This window comes from Thalassophryne amazonica, chromosome 10, assembly GCF_902500255.1.
Source record: "Thalassophryne amazonica chromosome 10, fThaAma1.1, whole genome shotgun sequence".
In the NCBI taxonomy this organism is placed as follows: domain Eukaryota; kingdom Metazoa; phylum Chordata; class Actinopteri; order Batrachoidiformes; family Batrachoididae; genus Thalassophryne; species Thalassophryne amazonica.
The window spans coordinates 97,404,518-97,423,194 of record NC_047112.1 but is presented as its reverse complement, the minus strand read 5'-3'; the positions used below and the strand labels follow the sequence as shown (position 1 = coordinate 97,423,194).

General features: G+C 42.2%; 1 protein-coding gene across 1 annotated transcript in view; it reads left to right on the top strand.

The window, feature by feature from the left end:
• Positions 1 to 18,677, top strand: part of LOC117518164 (probable phospholipid-transporting ATPase VA) — a 97,731-nt gene that overhangs the window by 24,028 nt on the left and 55,026 nt on the right. The window contains exons 5-6 of the mRNA XM_034179223.1: positions 8,920 to 9,277; positions 15,235 to 15,311. Of these exons, the coding sequence (XP_034035114.1) occupies positions 8,920 to 9,277; positions 15,235 to 15,311 (435 nt within the window). The remainder of the gene's footprint in view (positions 1 to 8,919; positions 9,278 to 15,234; positions 15,312 to 18,677) is intronic.

The window sequence follows — 18,677 nt, the reverse complement described above, 5'->3', positions numbered from 1 at the left end:
AATGAAATCCATATAGATTTTGAAAAAAATAAAAAGGACCTATACTTTATGGACAGACCTCGTACTTTATACTTCATTTGACAACTGACTGAAAATTCTGGATATCTGGTTTGCAGTTGTGTAGCAAGCAGTGTTGCCACAGTTACTTTGAAAAAGTAATCCAATTACTGATTACTGATTACTCCTTCAAAAAGTAACTTAGTTACTTTACTGATTACTCAATTGTAAAAGTAACTAAGTTAGATTACTAGTTACTTTTTTAGTTACTTTCCCCAGCTGCCGACAACAACCCACGTCAACATGACAATGATACCTGTTTTGCCAAAACTCACTTTATAGTCACCCTTTCTTGACTTCAATGAAAATAAATACTTGTTTTATAAAAGTAAAATAAAGACCTCTTTCTTGACCTCATATTTAACTGTTGACAGCACTGTAACAGTAAAACTTGCAATTTCAAACCTACATTGTTTATAAATGTAACTATTAAATTCTAACATTTTTCTAACATTTAAATTCTCTCTAAACATTTTACTTGTCGAAATTATTATTATTTTAAGCAATATTAGTAGTTGTAGTAAAAAACGGCTTCAAAACTGGACCTTTAATCTAGGGCTGTTGTGGGGGGGGCACATCCTTGCCCCACACCCCCATTCCATCTGGATTCGCCCCTGCTTTGGCGTTTGAGCACAAAGAATGGATAACATTTATTTATGCAGAAAACAGGACCAGATTTACAGGTAAGAAAGTTTTATTGCGTTTTCACATCATGTGGTCCTCAGAAAGAGAGTTTAGGTGCATTTGAGTGGAAAATAGTGTTAGTTGTTGACGCGTCGCGGAGGATCAGCTGTTTTTAACGAGACGATACGGAGCAGCTCAGCTCAGAATTCTAAATAAAGGAGGAAAAAAGTATAAAAATGTCTTCGTAAAGCTCAGTGCAGGTGTGCTGATCACCGCCTTTAAGAGGTGAGGACGAGTCGAGCAGCTGCAAAAAACTGCGGATGAAAAGCTCACAGCTCACTTAAAGTGGGACGGTCAGTCGAACCCCGACCTCCTGCCCACGGACCAAGTTTAATGCTGCTATCGACCCACAATGAAAAATAATAGTAACGCACAGTGACATGGAGAAGTAACTTTAATCTGATTACTGATTTGGAAAGATTAACGTGTTAGATTACTCGTTACTAAAATAAGTGGTCAGATTAGAGTAACGCGAGAGAGAAAACTGACCCACCTTTCGTCAAAAAAGTGACAGCTGCCAATCAAAATCGACCACGTCACTAAGCCCCGCCCCCTCTATGACGTCACAGCCAATCAAAATCGATGACGTCACTATGTCCCGCCCCTAAGCCCCTCCCCTAGTCCCGCCTCCAAGCCCCGCCCCTTATGACGTCACAGCCAATCATAATTGATGATGTCATTATGCCCCGCCCCTAAGCCCCGCCCCTAGTCCCGCCTCCGAGCCCCCACCCCTTATGACGTCACATCCAATCAGAGTTGATGATGTCAGTATGTCCCGCCCCTAAGCCCCGCCCCCGGCTCCTCCCCTAGTTCCGCCCCTGGCTCCTCCCCTAGCCCCACCCCCAAGCTCCTCCCCTAACCCCGGCCAAGCACCGCCTCCAAGCCATACCTCCCCTCCCACCCAGGGTCTAATATTTTAATGTCATTTTATTTCATGAATTAAAGAATGATTAAAAATACCTAGATCTTTTTAATGTATTAAAGAATTAACTAATTCTGAAATAATTAAACATAAATCACTGTCTATTATTTAATGCCCCTTTAATATTTTTAATTCTTAAATTATTACGTTTCCTTTTCTGTTTTTTAATTCGTAAATTAAAGAAGGGGAACAAATAGCCGTCTCTCGGCTGTAAGTCTTTGCAGCAAGACGGTGAAATACCCACGCATAGAGCCGCTCGCGGAAACATGACCCCACGGCTGTAAAACCTGTTGCAGACGCTGTGTCTGTGTGAGTGCGTGTGTGTGTGTGCGTGTGTGTGTGTGTGTGTGTGCGTGTGTGTGTGTGTGGCGGGACACCCGCTGAGCGGAGATGCTGCCCCGAGGTGATGAACCCGAAGAACAATAAACAATGCTCCTTATCACTTACGCCAAACGGTGTTTTTAGAGCAAAAGGTAAGGAATTACGCCCCGCGGACGAAGAAGGGTTTAAAAATCCCCTTTCCGACGATAGAGTGACATACAGCATTCACCATGGCGAGACGAACTCCGATCCTCCGCTACATCTGCGAGACCCCGGTTAACATCACCATGACAACAGAAGGCTCGCTTGCTCCAAAAAAAGCGAGAATGTACGTCAGCCATCTGAGCCAGCCGATGCCGGAGGAAGATCTGACGTACAGCCTGGAGGGGCACGAACGTTTAACTTACACGTTTGACCCGTATTATGCCCAAGTAAGTTTCTTCACTCTGGCCGAGGGTGAGACTGCCACTCGAGGAACCCCACGGGTGGCGCTTACTTCCGCCGATTGGGGTGTCTTCTCCGCGGCGGCGGGCTCGATGATTCGCGACACGGTCAACCCTGAACCTCCAGGAGATCGGATGCCGGAAAAGAAGAAAACACGCTTCCAACTCACCTGGCTCAGCGCCCAGGGGCCTCGCTATAGGGTGATATTTCAGCGTGGACCTCCTGACACTGTCTCTGAGGGTGAAATTAAGTTGGAGCGGGTTAGTGCCAGTGGCCACGTCAGAAGCGTCACAGCTGCGGCTGAGAGCTGGCATGAGATGTTCAACACCTGCAACGACAGGATTACGGGCCTCTTTACAAGGTGCCTGGCCTGGAGGGACGTTATCGAAGTCCGAAAAAACTTGGCCCCTCTTTTTACTTAAAAAAAAATAAATAAAAAAATAAAATAAAAAAAATAAAAAAATAAAAAAAACTCTGACGTAGCTCCTCCCCGCATGCACAGGGATTTCTATAAAAACCAGGGGACATCTCATTCAAGCATCGGACGACGAACCAGCATGAGCTCCTCAACCTCTCCCATTGCAGCGGCCGACGACATCGCTTGTGACTGCGCGCTCGACTGTGGAAGAGACCAGCCCTCCCTGAGCCAGGCTTCACGGACCCGCGGTGGGTACGAGAGCCCGTGGGGAGTTCAGCTCGAGGCGGTCTGGGGCGAGATCCATCCTTCTCACGCGCTTTCCAGCCCGGGAGGCGTGGGGTCTCTTCCCGCTGTCACGGAGGCCGCGAGTCCGCGGGAGGTACAAGACCTCAAGCCGGCTGAAATACGCCACATCTTTCGCATCTGACCGGCCTGACGGGTTCCTGTCAGAGGAATTCCTGAAAACGGTGAAAGTCGGCGTGGCACACTTACTTTTGGCTGTGATCAAAAGTTACAGACAAAAACTCTGTTACGGGTGTGAGATCGATCACCCCAGCCAGCGCCAGCACGAGTGCCTGGACCCGTTAAATGAATATTTCTTTACCGGACATTTTGAGAGATTAATGGTGAGACTCTGGAGACCGACCTTCATCCCGGCTGTGGTAAAGCTCCTAGCCCAGCACTTCTTCAACCCATCGGCTGCGAGGGTCCAGGGGGCGGTAGAAAACATTCTCACTGAGCTGAAATACACTGATAATTTTGAAGCAAAGATCAACGAACTGTACACGTTTCGGTGAAGACGCAGATCTCGACCTGGAGGGGATGGTAGCCTATAACCCCGACGACTGAAAAAAACCTGCTTTTTTTTTGTTTGTTTTTTTTTAAAATATCATTATATTGTTTACAGTCATGGGTAATTGTGTGATGATTCTCTTTCAAAGCTTGCGGGAAGTTTATATTATACGTGGACTCTCGTATAAGCTGGAGCGGGTAGTCATTCGCAGGCTGGAGACCCCAGACACCCCGCCTTCATGCGCTTTGGAGAGGGTCTTCGACGTTATCAGACGTCGCCCCGGGCCCGGAGTCTGGACAGATCATATCTACAGCGCGGCTCTCCATTCATCTGAAAAATCTCTGTACAACGTATTACTGAAAATCTCTGTTTTGACCACTGACGATTTTACACGGTGTAATACGATGCATCTGCTTACATTATACACTCTGTTTGTGGATGTGATAGCGTGCCGGGTGAAACAGATGGGGGTGTCCAGAGGGGAGATTGTTCCTACACTTTTACAGCTGAATACTGAAATAAACCGTAAATGCGGGGGAGATGTATTACTGAGAGTTTTCCAGTTTTGTACGTGAACGTATGCTTTTTTCCTTCACGTATGCTGTGTTTAATAAACATGAACAATTGCTTTTTTCTCTGTGTGTGACTTTAATGAATGTAATAAAGCACATATTCTAAACCTTATACGGCCTGTGTTCTTTCCTATAATATTGTTGAAAAAGGGTGAAATGTTTTTCATATTGCAAGACAGAGTCATACAAACGAGGTTTTGGTGGAAAAAAGGTGCTCGTATGAATTAATGAGGGGTTTTAACACGGTCTCATTAAAAGCTCGAGGCTGCTCTGTGAGCGCTCTCCGCGGTGCTGAATCAGAGTTCAATTTAACGTTTCCAAGAGCTCCTATTTAAAACGTATACTTTTTTCCTTCACGCATGTTGTGTTTAATAAACATGAACAATTGCTTTTTTCTCTGTGTGTGACTTTAATGAATGTAATAAAGCATATATTCTAAACCTTATACGGCCTGTGTTCTTTCCTATAATATTGTTGAAAAAGGGTGAAATGTTTTTCATATTGCAAGACAGAGTCATACAAACGAGGTTTTGGTGGAAAAAAGGTGCTCGTATGAATTAATGAGGGGTTTTAACACGGTCTTATTAAAAGCTCGAGGCTGCTCTGTGAGCGCTCTCCGCGGTGCTGAATCAGAGTTCAATTTAAAACAAAAGACTAATATTTATGGTCGCTAAAACATATAAAAATGCAAAAGGACTATCCGGTTCATCATTCTGAAGAGATCCGTCTTAAAAGATGGGTGATGAGGGTTTAATGAAGGATGTATATTATAGTCCGGTAAATCCGGGGAGTTTTGGAGGGCCGGAGCGTTTACGCAGGGCTCTGCATGATCAACACAGCTCTAAAATTTGTATGAAGCATATCAGAGATTTCCTGTCGGGGGAAGATGCATACACATTACACAAACCTGCCAGGACGCATTTTCCAAGAAATAGAGTATTTGTCACAAACCCGCTTAACCAATTTCAGGCGGATTTATGCGACATGCAGGGGTTATCAGATTTTAACGACGGGTACAAGTACCTGCTGACCGTTATCGATATCTTCTCAAAAAAAGCGTATGCCAGACCTCTGAAGTCAAAGCAAGGGCGCGAAGTCTCACAGGCCTTTGCCTCACTCTTAAAGCACAGTGGGGTGCCTCTGAAGATGCAGACTGATGCCGGGAAAGAGTTTTTTAACAAACCGTTCAAGGATTTAATGAAAAAACACCGGATTCTACATTTTGCCACCGCAAGTGATCTGAAAGCCTCGGTTGTCGAGAGGTTTAATCGCACGCTAAAGACGAGAATGTGGAGATATTTTACTGCTAAAAACACGAGAAGATACATCGACGTCCTACCGTCTTTACTCACGGCTTATAACGAGAGTTATCATAAAAGCATTAAGATGAGGCCGAATGAGGTTAATGATCGAAATGTCGATCAAGTGTTTCAAAATTTGTATGGGGCATCCACCCTACACAGGAGGCCTGTGAAGTGTAAATATAAGGTCGGAGATATAGTCAGGGTCTCCAAGCTCAGGGGAGTTTTTGATAAAAAATATGAACAAAGTTTTACGGATGAAATGTTCACGGTGTCAGAATGTATACAACGTACGCCGCCCATTTATAAATTGAAAGATTATGACGGCGAGATCATTGAAGGTTCATTCTATGAACCGGAATTGCAGAAGGTTAAAATAGCAAAAGACAGACCGTATCAGGTTCAAGAAATTATTCGTGAACGTTTTACCAAGGGAAAGAAATTTGTATTTGTCAGATGGAAAAATTGGCCCGAGAAATTTAACTCCTGGGTTCCCGCGGACCAGCTGATGGCCGTATAAATATGAGAACTTCCATCTTCAACCGACATATGAGAAATGGATCGGGATCTGAAACACGGATTTTGGTTCCATGGTTCCTTGAACTCTTTCCCGGCATCAGTCTGCATCTTCAGAGGCACCCCACTGTGCTTTAAGAGTGAGGCAAAGGCCTGTGAGACTTCGCGCCCTTGCTTTGACTTCAGAGGTCTGGCATACGCTTTTTTTGAGAAGATATCGATAACGGTCAGCAGGTACTTGTACCCGTCGTTAAAATCTGATAACCCCTGCATGTCGCATAAATCCGCCTGAAATTGGTTAAGCGGGTTTGTGACAAATACTCTATTTCTTGGAAAATGCGTCCTGGCAGGTTTGTGTAATGTGTATGCATCTTCCCCCGACAGGAAATCTCTGATATGCTTCATACGAATTTTAGAGCTGTGTTGATCATGCAGAGCCCTGCGTAAATGCTCCGGCCCTCCAAAACTCCCCGGATTTACCGGACTATAATATACATCCTTCATTAAACCCTCATCACCCATCTTTTAAGACGGATCTCTTCAGAATGATGAACCGGATAGTCCTTTTGCATTTTTATATGTTTTAGCGACCATAAATATTAGTCTTTTGTTTTAAATTGAACTCTGATTCAGCACCACGGAGAGCGCTCACAGAGCAGCCTCGAGCTTTTAATAAGACCGTGTTAAAACCCCTCATTAATTCATACGAGCACCTTTTTTCCACCAAAACCTTGTTTGTATGACTCTGTCTTGCAATATGAAGCGCCTTGAGGCAACTGTTTTGTTGTGGTTTTGGCACTATATAAATTTGATTTGTAAAACATTTCACCCTTTTTCAACAATATTATAGGAAAGAACACAGGCCGTATAAGGTTTAGAATATATGCTTTATTACATTCATTAAAGTCACACACAGAGAAAAAAGCAATTGTTCATGTTTATTAAACACAACATGCGTGAAGGAAAAAAGTATACGTTTTAAATAGGAGCTCTTGGAAACGTTAAATTGAACTCTGATTCAGCACCGCGGAGAGCGCTCACAGAGCAGCCTCGAGCTTTTAATGAGACCGTGTTAAAACCCCTCATTAATTCATACGAGCACCTTTTTTCCACCAAAACCTCGTTTGTATGACTCTGTCTTGCAATATGAAAAACATTTCACCCTTTTTCAACAATATTATAGGAAAGAACACAGGCCGTATAAGGTTTAGAATATGTGCTTTATTACATTCATTAAAGTCACACACAGAGAAAAAAGCAATTGTTCATGTTTATTAAACACAGCATACGTGAAGGAAAAAAGCATACGTTCACGTACAAAACTGGAAAACTCTCAGTAATACATCTCCCCCGCATTTACGGTTTATTTCAGTATTCAGCTGTAAAAGTGTAGGAACAATCTCCCCTCTGGACACCCCCATCTGTTTCACCCGGCACGCTATCACATCCACAAACAGAGTGTATAATGTAAGCAGATGCATCGTATTACACCGTGTAAAATCGTCAGTGGTCAAAACAGAGATTTTCAGTAATACGTTGTACAGAGATTTTTCAGATGAATGGAGAGCCGCGCTGTAGATATGATCTGTCCAGACTCCGGGCCCGGGGCGACGTCTGATAACGTCGAAGACCCTCTCCATAGCGCATGAAGGCGGGGCGTCTGGGATCTCCAGCCTGCGAATGACTACCCGCTCCAGCTTATACGAGAGTCCACGTATAATATAAACTTGCCGCAAGCTTTGAAAGAGAATCATCACACAATTACCCATGACTGTAAAACAATATAATGATATTTAAAAAAAAACAAACAAACAAAAAAAAAGCAGGTTTTTCTTCAGTCGTCTGGGTTATAGACGGCTACCATCCCCTCCAGGTCGAGATCTGCGTCTTCACCGAAACATGTGTACAGTTCGTTGATCTTTGCTTCAAAATTATCAGTGTATTTCAGCTCAGTGAGGATGTTTTCTACCGCCCCCTGAACCCTCGCAGCCGATGGGTTGAGGAAGCGCTGGGCTAGGAGCTTTACCACAGCCGGGATGAAGGCCTTCTGACGTGGCCGCTGGCACTAACCCGCTCCAACTTAATTTCACCCTCAGAGACAGTGTCAGGAGGTCCACGCTGGAATATCACCCTATAGCGAGGCCCCTGGGCGCTGAGCCAGGTGAGTTGGAAGCGTGTTTTCTTCTTTTCCGGCGTCCGATCTCCTGGAGGTTCAGGGTTGACCGTGTCGCGAATCATCGAGCCCGCCGCCGCGGAGAAGACACCCCAATCGGCGGAAGTAAGCGCCACCCGTGGGGTTCCTCGAGTGGCAGTCTCACCCTCGGCCAGAGTGAAGAAACTTACTTGGGCATAATACGGGTCGAACGTGTAAGTTAAACGTTCGTGCCCCTCCAGGCTGTACGTCAGATCTTCCTCCGGTATCGGCTGGCTCAGACGGCTGACGTACATTCTCGCTTTTTTTGGAGCAAGCGAGCCTTCTGTTGTCATGGTGATGTTAACCGGGGTCTCGCAGATGTAGCGGAGGATCGGAGTTCGTCTCGCCATGGTGAATGCTGTATGTCACTCTATCGTCGGAAAGGGGATTTTTAAACCCTTCTTCGTCCGCGGGTTGGCTGTGACGTCATAAGGGGCGGGGCTTGGAGGCGGGACTAGGGGAGGGGCTTAGGGGCGGGACATAGTGACGTCATCGATTTTGATTGGCTGTGACGTCATAGAGGGGGCGGGGCTTAGTGACGTGGTCGATTTTGATTGGCAGCTGTCACTTTTTTGACGAAAGGTGGGTCAGTTTTCTCTCTAACGCGTTACCGGCATCACTGGTAGCAAGTCAGGGATTTTGATATGAAGCAGCTTGATGTTGGACTCAGACAGATCTGTGCCTGTCTCTGAACCAGGAGGCCTGTGCATTGTTGCTGGAGGAGAGTTTACACTACATCCAGGCCAAATTCCTCTGCAACTCTCCTGAACAAGCTGCGAAGGCCTTCAGTACCAACTTTCCAGCATTTGATATGTATCCCTCTTCATCTCCATCCTCCTCCTCCTCCCACACTGCTCCCTTCGTGGTGCACCGGCTGGGGCTGGTGATCGACGGGCGCACCTTGGCCTATGCCCTGGATAAGAGCCTGGAAGAAAAGTTTTTGGCTGTGGCACGGAGCTGCCATTCGGTTATTTGCTGCCGCTCCACACCACTGCAAAAGAGCATGGTGGTCAAACTGGTGCGGAACAAGCTGAAGGTCATGACTCTGGCTATAGGTAAGTAAAATGTCATCATCTTCAACACACCTGTGTCTTACTTTGTGCTCAGCTCGTCACATGCATCAAACTCTAGCTGACTGCCAGTGGAAAATGGTTACACAACATTCCTTGACCCCCCCCCCCCAACCCCCCACCCAACCCCCAAGATCACGGACAGAACTGCACAGTAAATGTTTTTGTTACGTGCTCCAGTGCCCAAAATTAATCAAACTGTCAAAATGTCCCTCCACTAAGCAAAAGCTCATCCAGGGAAAAACAATTCCAGTCCCTTTTTGTTAAATAACTTTTTATATCTAAATATGTTCTGCCAGATGATAATGTGAATGTCTTATAGAATATGTGATGATTATTTGAACTTTTGTTATAATTAATAAGCTGTAATCTTCAAACACACAGGTACCCCCCCCCCCCCAAAAAAAAGGTAGAAAGCTGCCTACAGCTTCAACTCAGCTTGCTTACAATATTTCATTTTTAATGAATTTGCACTTTTCTTTGACATCAGAAGTGATAACACTGGTTTTTATTTGAGAGCAGTTGAACAGTTTTTTCTGTCACTGTTTTATTACGTAATAATATTTATTATTACAAATGCTTAGAATAGGTGGAGATATGATTAGACAGCGAGTTCACTATTCACATTCCTGGCCAAATATTGATAGCCGCAGAGAATGTCAAAACGCTTATATTTTGGATCTGACCAGTGAAGATCCGGTTCCACTATAATACCAGTATCTGATAGGAATGTGAATTGTACAACAACTCACGATTCAATTCGATTCCGATTCTTGGGGTGGTGATTCAATTCGGAATCGATTTTCGATTCGAAGAGCTCTCAGAAAGAGTTATATTACTTAAAAAATGTTTATGTTTAAGAAAATGCAGCTTTACAAGGTTAATCAAGTGATTCTAGATGTAAATGTTCTTATCTGCTTTGCTCATTCGGAGTTCGCTGGCAGTTTAGCGAAGCGCTGGTCAGTAGTCGGCAGATACCGCTGCTCCCCTCTTTTAGGTCCGGGTGATAGCGTAGCATGTGGGCTTACGGATTTGAAGTGTTCCCGAAGTACTTGACTTTCATTTTGCAGAATTTGCACACTGCATAAGTCATGTCAAGCTCCTTCTTACGCAGCAAATAATAAAATCCAAAATGCGGCCAAACATTTGCCTTCAGCAAAGTCGGTGCTGGCTGAATTAGCTCTTTGTTCACCATGCTAAGCTGCAGCTCACGAATGTTTGAAGCACACCGGACCCTCCCCTCGCGGGGATGCTGTATTACGGAAGCCGTTGCCTGACAAAGAAGAGTGCACACAGCGAGTAAGCAAGAAAATGTTTTAAAAAAAAGCTTTTTAAAAATCGATTCTTGGACATTTTGGATCGATTCAGAATCGTAATAAATAAGAATCGCGATTCGGACTTGAATCGATTTTTTCCAACACCCCTAGTATCTGATACCCATTCATGCAGTACACTTATAATTCAGTGAGTTTGTAATCAAACTTGAGTTAAAAAATTACAAAATAATGCATTAAAAATATAAATAATGGCAGCATAATGCACCATTTCCCCCAGTTAATACAGGAATACAGGTTTTCAGCTTTTTAAAAAAATACACTGAACAAAAATATGCATGCAACACTTTTGTTTTTACTCTCATCTTTCGTGAGCTCAAAAACATTTTCTGTATACAGAAAAGACCTATTTCTCTCAAATATTGTTCACAAATCTGTCTAAATCTGTTAGTGAGCTGCTTCGGTTCTTTGCTTTGCTGCCTTACAGAAGCGGCAAATCCGCTTCTTAACCCCTCTCAGAGGCAAATATGTCAATCGTGAGTCACTTTTGTGTGGATTAAGTCACTAACTGGGACTGGTCTTGTTGCGAGAAAGAAAAGTTCCATTGAAACCGCTCCAAATGTTGCGCAGCTCTGCTCTGCTCTGTGGCTCTGCTCTGCTGAGCGAGTCATGTTAGAAAGATCAAGTCTGGTCGAAATTAATAACTTCAAAGCGAATCGCCATTTAAATCAAATGACACCTCTTTCCAAACGTTGTAATACAAACAATAAACTGCAATTGATCAAAAGTTTTTTCCTCCCAAAATGAGACGTTCTGCTCTGACGTGCAGCAGCCAGCTGAGCTCCGATTCTATGGAGAGACATTCATGCCAGAATGTATGAAAGAAATGCTTTGAGTGATTTCAAGTGTTCTTTTGCACTGTAAATTATTTGTTGCTTCTTTTTTCTATAAGAAAACTGCTTGGAGTGGAAAATGACCAAAGCTGAAAAATAAAACTCAAGATTTGTACTATATGTAATGTAATTTTCTTTTTGTTAATTGGTACCGGTATCAAAAATTTTTGATTGGTACCCAGCCCTAATTTTGAGATATGCATTTTCTATTTTTTTTTTAAGTTGTAGTCTGTACTTATCAAAGTTAAAATAAGAAAATGACTGAAATATTTTAGTTGTATTGAAACTAGCATATGTAAAATTTTCACTCTGAAATACCTGACCAAAAAAAAAAAAAAAAAAAAAAACTTTTTCCATGATATTCTAAATTTTTGAGATGCACCTGTGTTTGCTTCATGCTTCATGGTGATTGCACACTCCTGCCGTGCCAATGTACTTTAAATTTTGTGCTAGTGATTGTCTCCACCAGTAAACTCGAAATGTGTGTTTTGTGCAGTTCAGTAGTGTTGCCCCGTTGTGTCCCTCACACGAACATCAGCAGAACCAACTCGCTGGAACCCAGACAAGGTGTCTTTTGTGTAATGGTTGTGTTCTCTGGTGTCAGCACAAGCTGACTTTGAGACTTAGGTTAAGAAAAGTGCACACTGATGATTCTAGCCTTCTGCTCTTATATCACAATCTCAACATGCATGTCTTACTGAAACAAATTATGTTTTTGTTTACTGAAAGTATAACAGGTGACATGAAGATGTCAGTGTGACTTCTGAACACATTTCAGTTTTGTCATTCTTAGTGCAACTTTCTGGATGATTCTGTTTTGCCAGCTAAGCACTTTTCTGTAATTGCTAAATAAATAATAATTAATTTATATAGCGCCAATTCACAACGGGGTCGCCTCAAGGTGTTTCACACAACACAACTTGAAAAACAGAACAAAAAAATGAAGTAAAAGATTAAAATGCTCAATAAAAGAATAAAAACATAAAAAGTAAAAAGAATTAAAAACCACACAGTTACATAAAAAAAACTAACAATAAAACAGGTAAAAAAAGATGTGTCTTCAATCTAGACTTAAAAATCTCCACAGAGTCCGACTGCCATATCTGCGCAGGGAGATCATTCCACACACCCGGGGCACGAAAAGAAAAGGCTCTGTGACTCGCAGACTTTTTATTCACCCTAGGAACACACAGCAGTCCTGCACCCTGAGAACACAAAGCCCGAGCCGGTACGAGGGCTTAACCATGTCAGCCAGGTAGGGAGGTGCCAGTCTGTGAACAGTTTTATAGGCTAGTAACAACACCTTAATATCCCATCTCGGAGAGACAGGAAGCCATTGAAGGGATGCCAGAACGGGTGTAATGTGGTCAAACCCTCTACTTTGTGTCAAAAGTCTGGCAGCAGCATTTTGAACCAATTGATGACCACTAATGCTGGACTGTGGTAAACCAGAAAATAGAGCGTTGCAATAGTCCAGTCTAGAAGAGACAAATGTATGTATCAGCCTCAGCATCAGCCATTGACAGGATGGGATGAATCTTCACTACATTTCACAGAAGGAAGGAAGCAGTCCTCATAATGGCTCTAATGTGGAGGTCAAAGGACAACGTAGGCTCATAAATTACCACAAGGTTCCTCACTTTGTCCGTATGATGTGTAACACACGAACCTAAGCTAAGCACTAGCTGGTCAAATTGATGCCCATGTCTGGCTGGACCAAGAACCATCATTTCAGTCTTATCAGAATTTAAAACTAGGAAGTTACTAGACATCCAGCTTCTCACTGCTACAAGGCAATCAGATTACCAGCAGTTATTGGCATGTACAATTGAGTATCATCAGCATAACAATGAAACTCAGTCCTAAAACGCTGCAGTATATTCCCAAGGGGTGCTACATAAATGGAGAAAAGCAGGGGGCCTAAAACAGATTCTTGTGGATCCCCAAATTTCATGTCACTAAGGTTAGAGGTAGTGTTATTATATAAAACACAGTGAGAATGACTGGACAGGTATGACGTCAACCACACAAGGGCACTCCCAGTAATCCCAAAATGATTCTCCAACCTATCAAGTAAAATATGATGATCCACGGCATCAAACGCAGCACTAAGATCTAACAGCACCATGACCGTAGAGGTGTGAGTCCATTGCTTGCAGAAGGTTGTTTGCCACTTCAGTGAGCGCTGTCTCTGTGGAATGATATTTTCTAAAAGCAGACTGCATTGGCTCAAAAAGATTATTCTCAGTAAGGTGGTTCACGAGCTGCTGTGAAACCACTTTTTTTCCAGAATTTTAGAGCAAAATGATAGATTTGATATCGGCCTGTAATTTTTCAGTACGCTGGGGTCAAGATTAGATTTCTTAAGTAATGGTTTAATCACTGCAGATTTAAAACATTTAGGAACAGATCCAGAAGTTAGTGAGAGATTAACAATTTCCAGCATAGTCGGCCAAAGAATGGGCCATAGGTCCTTAAACAGTTTTGTTGGTATGGGATCAAATAGACAGGTTGTGCTTTTTGTAGACTCATAGGTTTTGTCAGTGTGCCTAGTGAGATACTATCAAATTCTCTAAATCTAGGTAATACCTAGGGATGGGTATCGAGAACCAGTTCCTTTCGGGTATCGTTAAGAAATGATTCGATCCACTGACATCAATAAGCTTTGTGCTTAACGATTCTGTTATCGGTCCTTCAGAGTGGCCGTTGTTTTGGCGGGTGTTTGTCAGGAAAATGATCATTTCTCTACATTGATTACAGACCCTGCAGCGGGTCCTTAATCAACTTTTCTGCAACGCAGCTTTGCTTTGAACCTTGAACCAATCGAAGCGTAGTTCGCACATTGAAGCAATGCTTCGGTCGATTGCTTCGTTTATTTCTTTCTTTCGCTTAATTTTCCCCGCTAAAACCCTAAAGAGCATACATCTGTGAGTATAATTTACCTTTTCTATGTTAAACCGACCTGTTATGGTCTTCTGAAACAGTTGATAGATGTATTTTATAACTTAAAAACGGGAGCGATGCTAACGCGTTAGCATGTCTATGGCATTTTCAATGTTAAAAGTTAGCATTTAGCAATTGCAGCCGTCATCACGTTCGGGTGCATTTGTTTTCAAATTGTAATATTCCTTAAATTTATTTTTGCTTATATATTAATAATCTAATGATTATTATATACAATTTTAGAGAAAGAGACAAAAAGAACCTGAATAGAAACACAACAGAAAATATATAATAGCAATTAACAATGAACATAAATAAATACATACAGAAATAAGTGTTTCCTGTGAACACCTAGTGACGCTTACACCTCCATTTCATCCCTGTCTTATTTAAGTTTAATGACAGTTTGTTTCGGTCAAACCATATTTTCATTGTGTTAATTTCTTCAGTGATTTCCTCCAGAACTATCTGCCAAACTAGAAAACTGCTGCATCCTAGTAAGAGCAGAATACTACTGGAATGAATCTGAATAAGGAAAGTTATATTTTTTTTCTCACCTAAATGGATGCTGCACTCACTGCAGTTTATTGTCTGGAATAGTCCCAGATTGCATTTCAGAGCTTCTAGAATTGAAACATTTTTGTGCGGGTGGTGTTGGGGGGTAATTTTGGGTTTCAGCTTTTTTTGTTTTTCACCACTTTCATCCCTACCACCAACCTACCCTATTTTTATTTTGTACATTAGCAGAAGTTGTATCTGCTCCCCTCTTTTTCCTCTTATTTTCTGTCTACTTCTTTTCCTAATAAATATCCTCTTTCCATTTTATTCGAAGGTGACGGGGCAAATTACATCAGTATGATCCAGGTGGCTGATGTGGGCGTGGGCATCTCGGGACAGGAGGGCATGCAGGTAAAGTACTACTTCTGTTTATTTATTTTATAGCAGCATGTGTTAACGGTATGATTACAAATAGCCTTGCTGTTTCCATGGAATACATCAATAGTTCAGACTGTTTTCTTGTCATCTTAGCAACAGGTATGCCAACTTCATTTTCAAATTGCTTGAAAGCTAAAAAAATTTACCCTCAGTTTTTTTTAATATGTTATACAGAACATATGGGGCTGCAATTTTCATTAAAGAGTATCACAGTGTAATTTGTCCCAGTTTGTCAATTTCAAGGTCAAAAAGTAGGTCAAAAGGTCACCATGCCTAAATGTTCTCAGAAGGTCAAATAAATGTCACATTTGGATTTTTTTTCCAAATATACATTTCTTTTGAAAATCAGACCATTGGTTGCTGCGTTATGGTCATTTGAATTTCAGCGTCTGCATCCATTTTTGCGAAAAAGTGTGTGTTGGGGGGGGACTGTTAGTCTGATTGAGTTCAAATTTAGAATTAGCCTTCTCCCTCCAAATATTACCTATATACCAAATCTCATCAAAATCTGAGGGGGTGAGGATTAAAATCACATTTTTTGGGGGGGTGATCTGAGATGGAATGACCCTATAGACATGCAAATGTGCAGGCCAACATCCACATGTCTCTCCAATACCCCATCACCCTGCACACGTCATACATTTTCATTTGAAAACCTTAATTTCACAAGAACATCTGTGCAAGTCAGTGTGCTCTGCTGATGCTCATGTCACATGAAAAATACAGAATAACCCCAGAAACAAGACATAAGATACATTCACATTACTGTATAAATGTAGGGGGGGGGGGGGGGGGGTATGTAAACAGTGTTTCCATGTGATGCAGATCTGGTCCTTGTTTATGCCTCAGTATACCTTCTTTCATGTTATTTAAAAAGTCGTGGATTGGTGGATTGTTTAAGTGTCCTGGAGGAACATAGTGAACCATAAACAACTGCATTGGGCCACATTCAATCTGTCAACTGCCTCACAAATTTGGAATAACAATGTCAAGGAAGAAGAATTATTCAGAAGTATATTTGTTGTTTAGGTTAAGGTATGCCTTGCAAAAAATAGACTAGGTAGGTGGGGATTTTTTATTTTATTTTATACGCATGCTGACAATACCCAACAATACCTCACCTGTGTTACAGTGTGTTGCTACCTGGTACAGCTTCAGATCGAATAATGGGTGGTGCTTTCTAAACACTTAAGGCGCTTTTCCACTTCACAAAAGTAGCACTACTCGGCACTACTCAGCTCGACTCTACTCGGTTTTTTCGCTTTTCCATTAGGGTAGTTTTTAGTACCGGGTAGGTTTTTTTAGTACCTGCTCGGGAGCGGTTCCAAGCGAGCCGAGCCGATACTAAAATGTGACGTCAACAGGCTGCCGGCCACTGATTGGTCAGAGAACGTCGTCACTGGATGAGTCATGAGTGCGCCGTCTGAGAGGAAAATCAAAACCCGCCATTTTTAAATAGTCACAGCGGCGTTACAGCGACCGTCGTTTTCTTTCGTTTCACGGCGAGTTTTTTTTTTTTTTTACTCGCGCAAAACCACACCGTGGTCTGTGGATGAGCTGCGGATGTTTATGTTTGGTGGCGGTGGAGAAAATACAAGAGTGGATGAAGCGATCCAAAATGAGGCCGCACTCGGCTCACCGGACATTACAGCAACTCAGAGAACAGCTGAAAAAGCTTAAAAGTGATTAAAGGACCACAATGACCGGAGTAGGTCGGACCGTAAAAGTGCTGAAAATGGTACGGCCGCAGGAACGCTGTTTACGACAACACCGGCGAGCAACGGGAGGCAGAATGACCGCGACTCGGCTTGGTTGGAAGCGACGGATGGTAAGTGTTTTTGTGACTGTAGTCTGCTTGAAAGCACCGTTTAACGTTCCTTTTCCCATTGGTGGGAAGCACACTTTAACAACCGAAGATTGTGAGTCTAAACTTGTGTTAAAGTAACATCGTTGTCTCATGTACGCAGACACAGTGAGCTAGCTGACTGCTAACTAGCAAGCTAGCTAACTCCGTGCTCCGCTTTAAAGTATTAACTTCTGACAGAAAAACACCTCAAGTCAGCAAGACAACAAACGTGTACATTTGACTCATTTAGTGCCATTACGGTGATGTTTTTTTGTTTTTGACATGTCGCCATTTTGTTTTTGTTGAAGAATCCAGTTCCATAAGCGAGAAGGGTTCGAACACCAGCTTCAACATCTGTATCAACGTCCAGCACCACACAAACATGTCATCACAGGTAAGAATAACGTGTCTCACATCACCTTAACTTTCCCAAATACGATATATATACAGGGTGACCCCCCCCTCACCAAAAAAAAAGAAAAAAAAAAAGAAAAGAAATCCAGAACCCATAAATATTGTCATCAATCCCACAAAGGTCCAGCCCAAAGTTTCAGTTATCTTGATCACTTTGCATAAAAGTCATGTTCTTTCAAAATGATGCTCCAAATGATCTGATTTGTTGGAGAATAAGTTTGAAAGAACATAATTTTTATGCAAAGTGACCAAGATAACTGCAACTCTGGGGAATGATCATACAGAGATTGAAGGTTTTTTTTTTTTTTTTTTAAACTTTCCCATTTCTACCTTCATTATTGTCCAGGCAAGAGATAAAGGGAGCCTGTTCCAGCAGGAGAATCTCACCATCTTGAGTGATGTTGAGGCTGAAGCTGAACTGGTTTCAGTGTGATCGACACATCCGGCTGATCCTTGAGGAAACAACGGTGGTGGAAGCTGCATTTAATCAGGCATATCTTGGTATGCTGGGTGACCTTGTGCACGCGATGCATGACCGCATGTGACCTGCGCCCCCAACCCAGACTACAGACACATGAAACTTTTGTATAGTTTGTGTTGCTTTTTTTTTATGTGTGTGTATTTGCTCTTTTTTGTTGCAGTAAACAATTTGACTCATGTGACTGTATCATAATTTGTCATTTCATTCTGAGTCAACAGTAAAAAACATTTTGGTTCATTTCTAAGAATTTTTAATTTGGGTTTTAGCCTCTCCAGAAGACACTGCACACTACACCTGGCTGAATCTTTACACAGATGCTGGAATAATCATGTCTAAACTGAGATTTTACCAAATGGTATTTAACATAAACAAAAAGGTTTACTCACTTCAGTGAAGGCACCATTACATCAAGGAATTTTGAACAACCAGTTTTACTGTCTGTTACATTTACATTTATGACCCCATTAAATGTAAAACTTATTTTACTACTGGATTATGCTTAAACAGCTTAAACTGTTAGCCTTTAAATCAGTAAACCTTGGTAACTTTTACAAATCAAACTGATGTTACACAAAAGTGGAGACATTTTAGCAAAAAA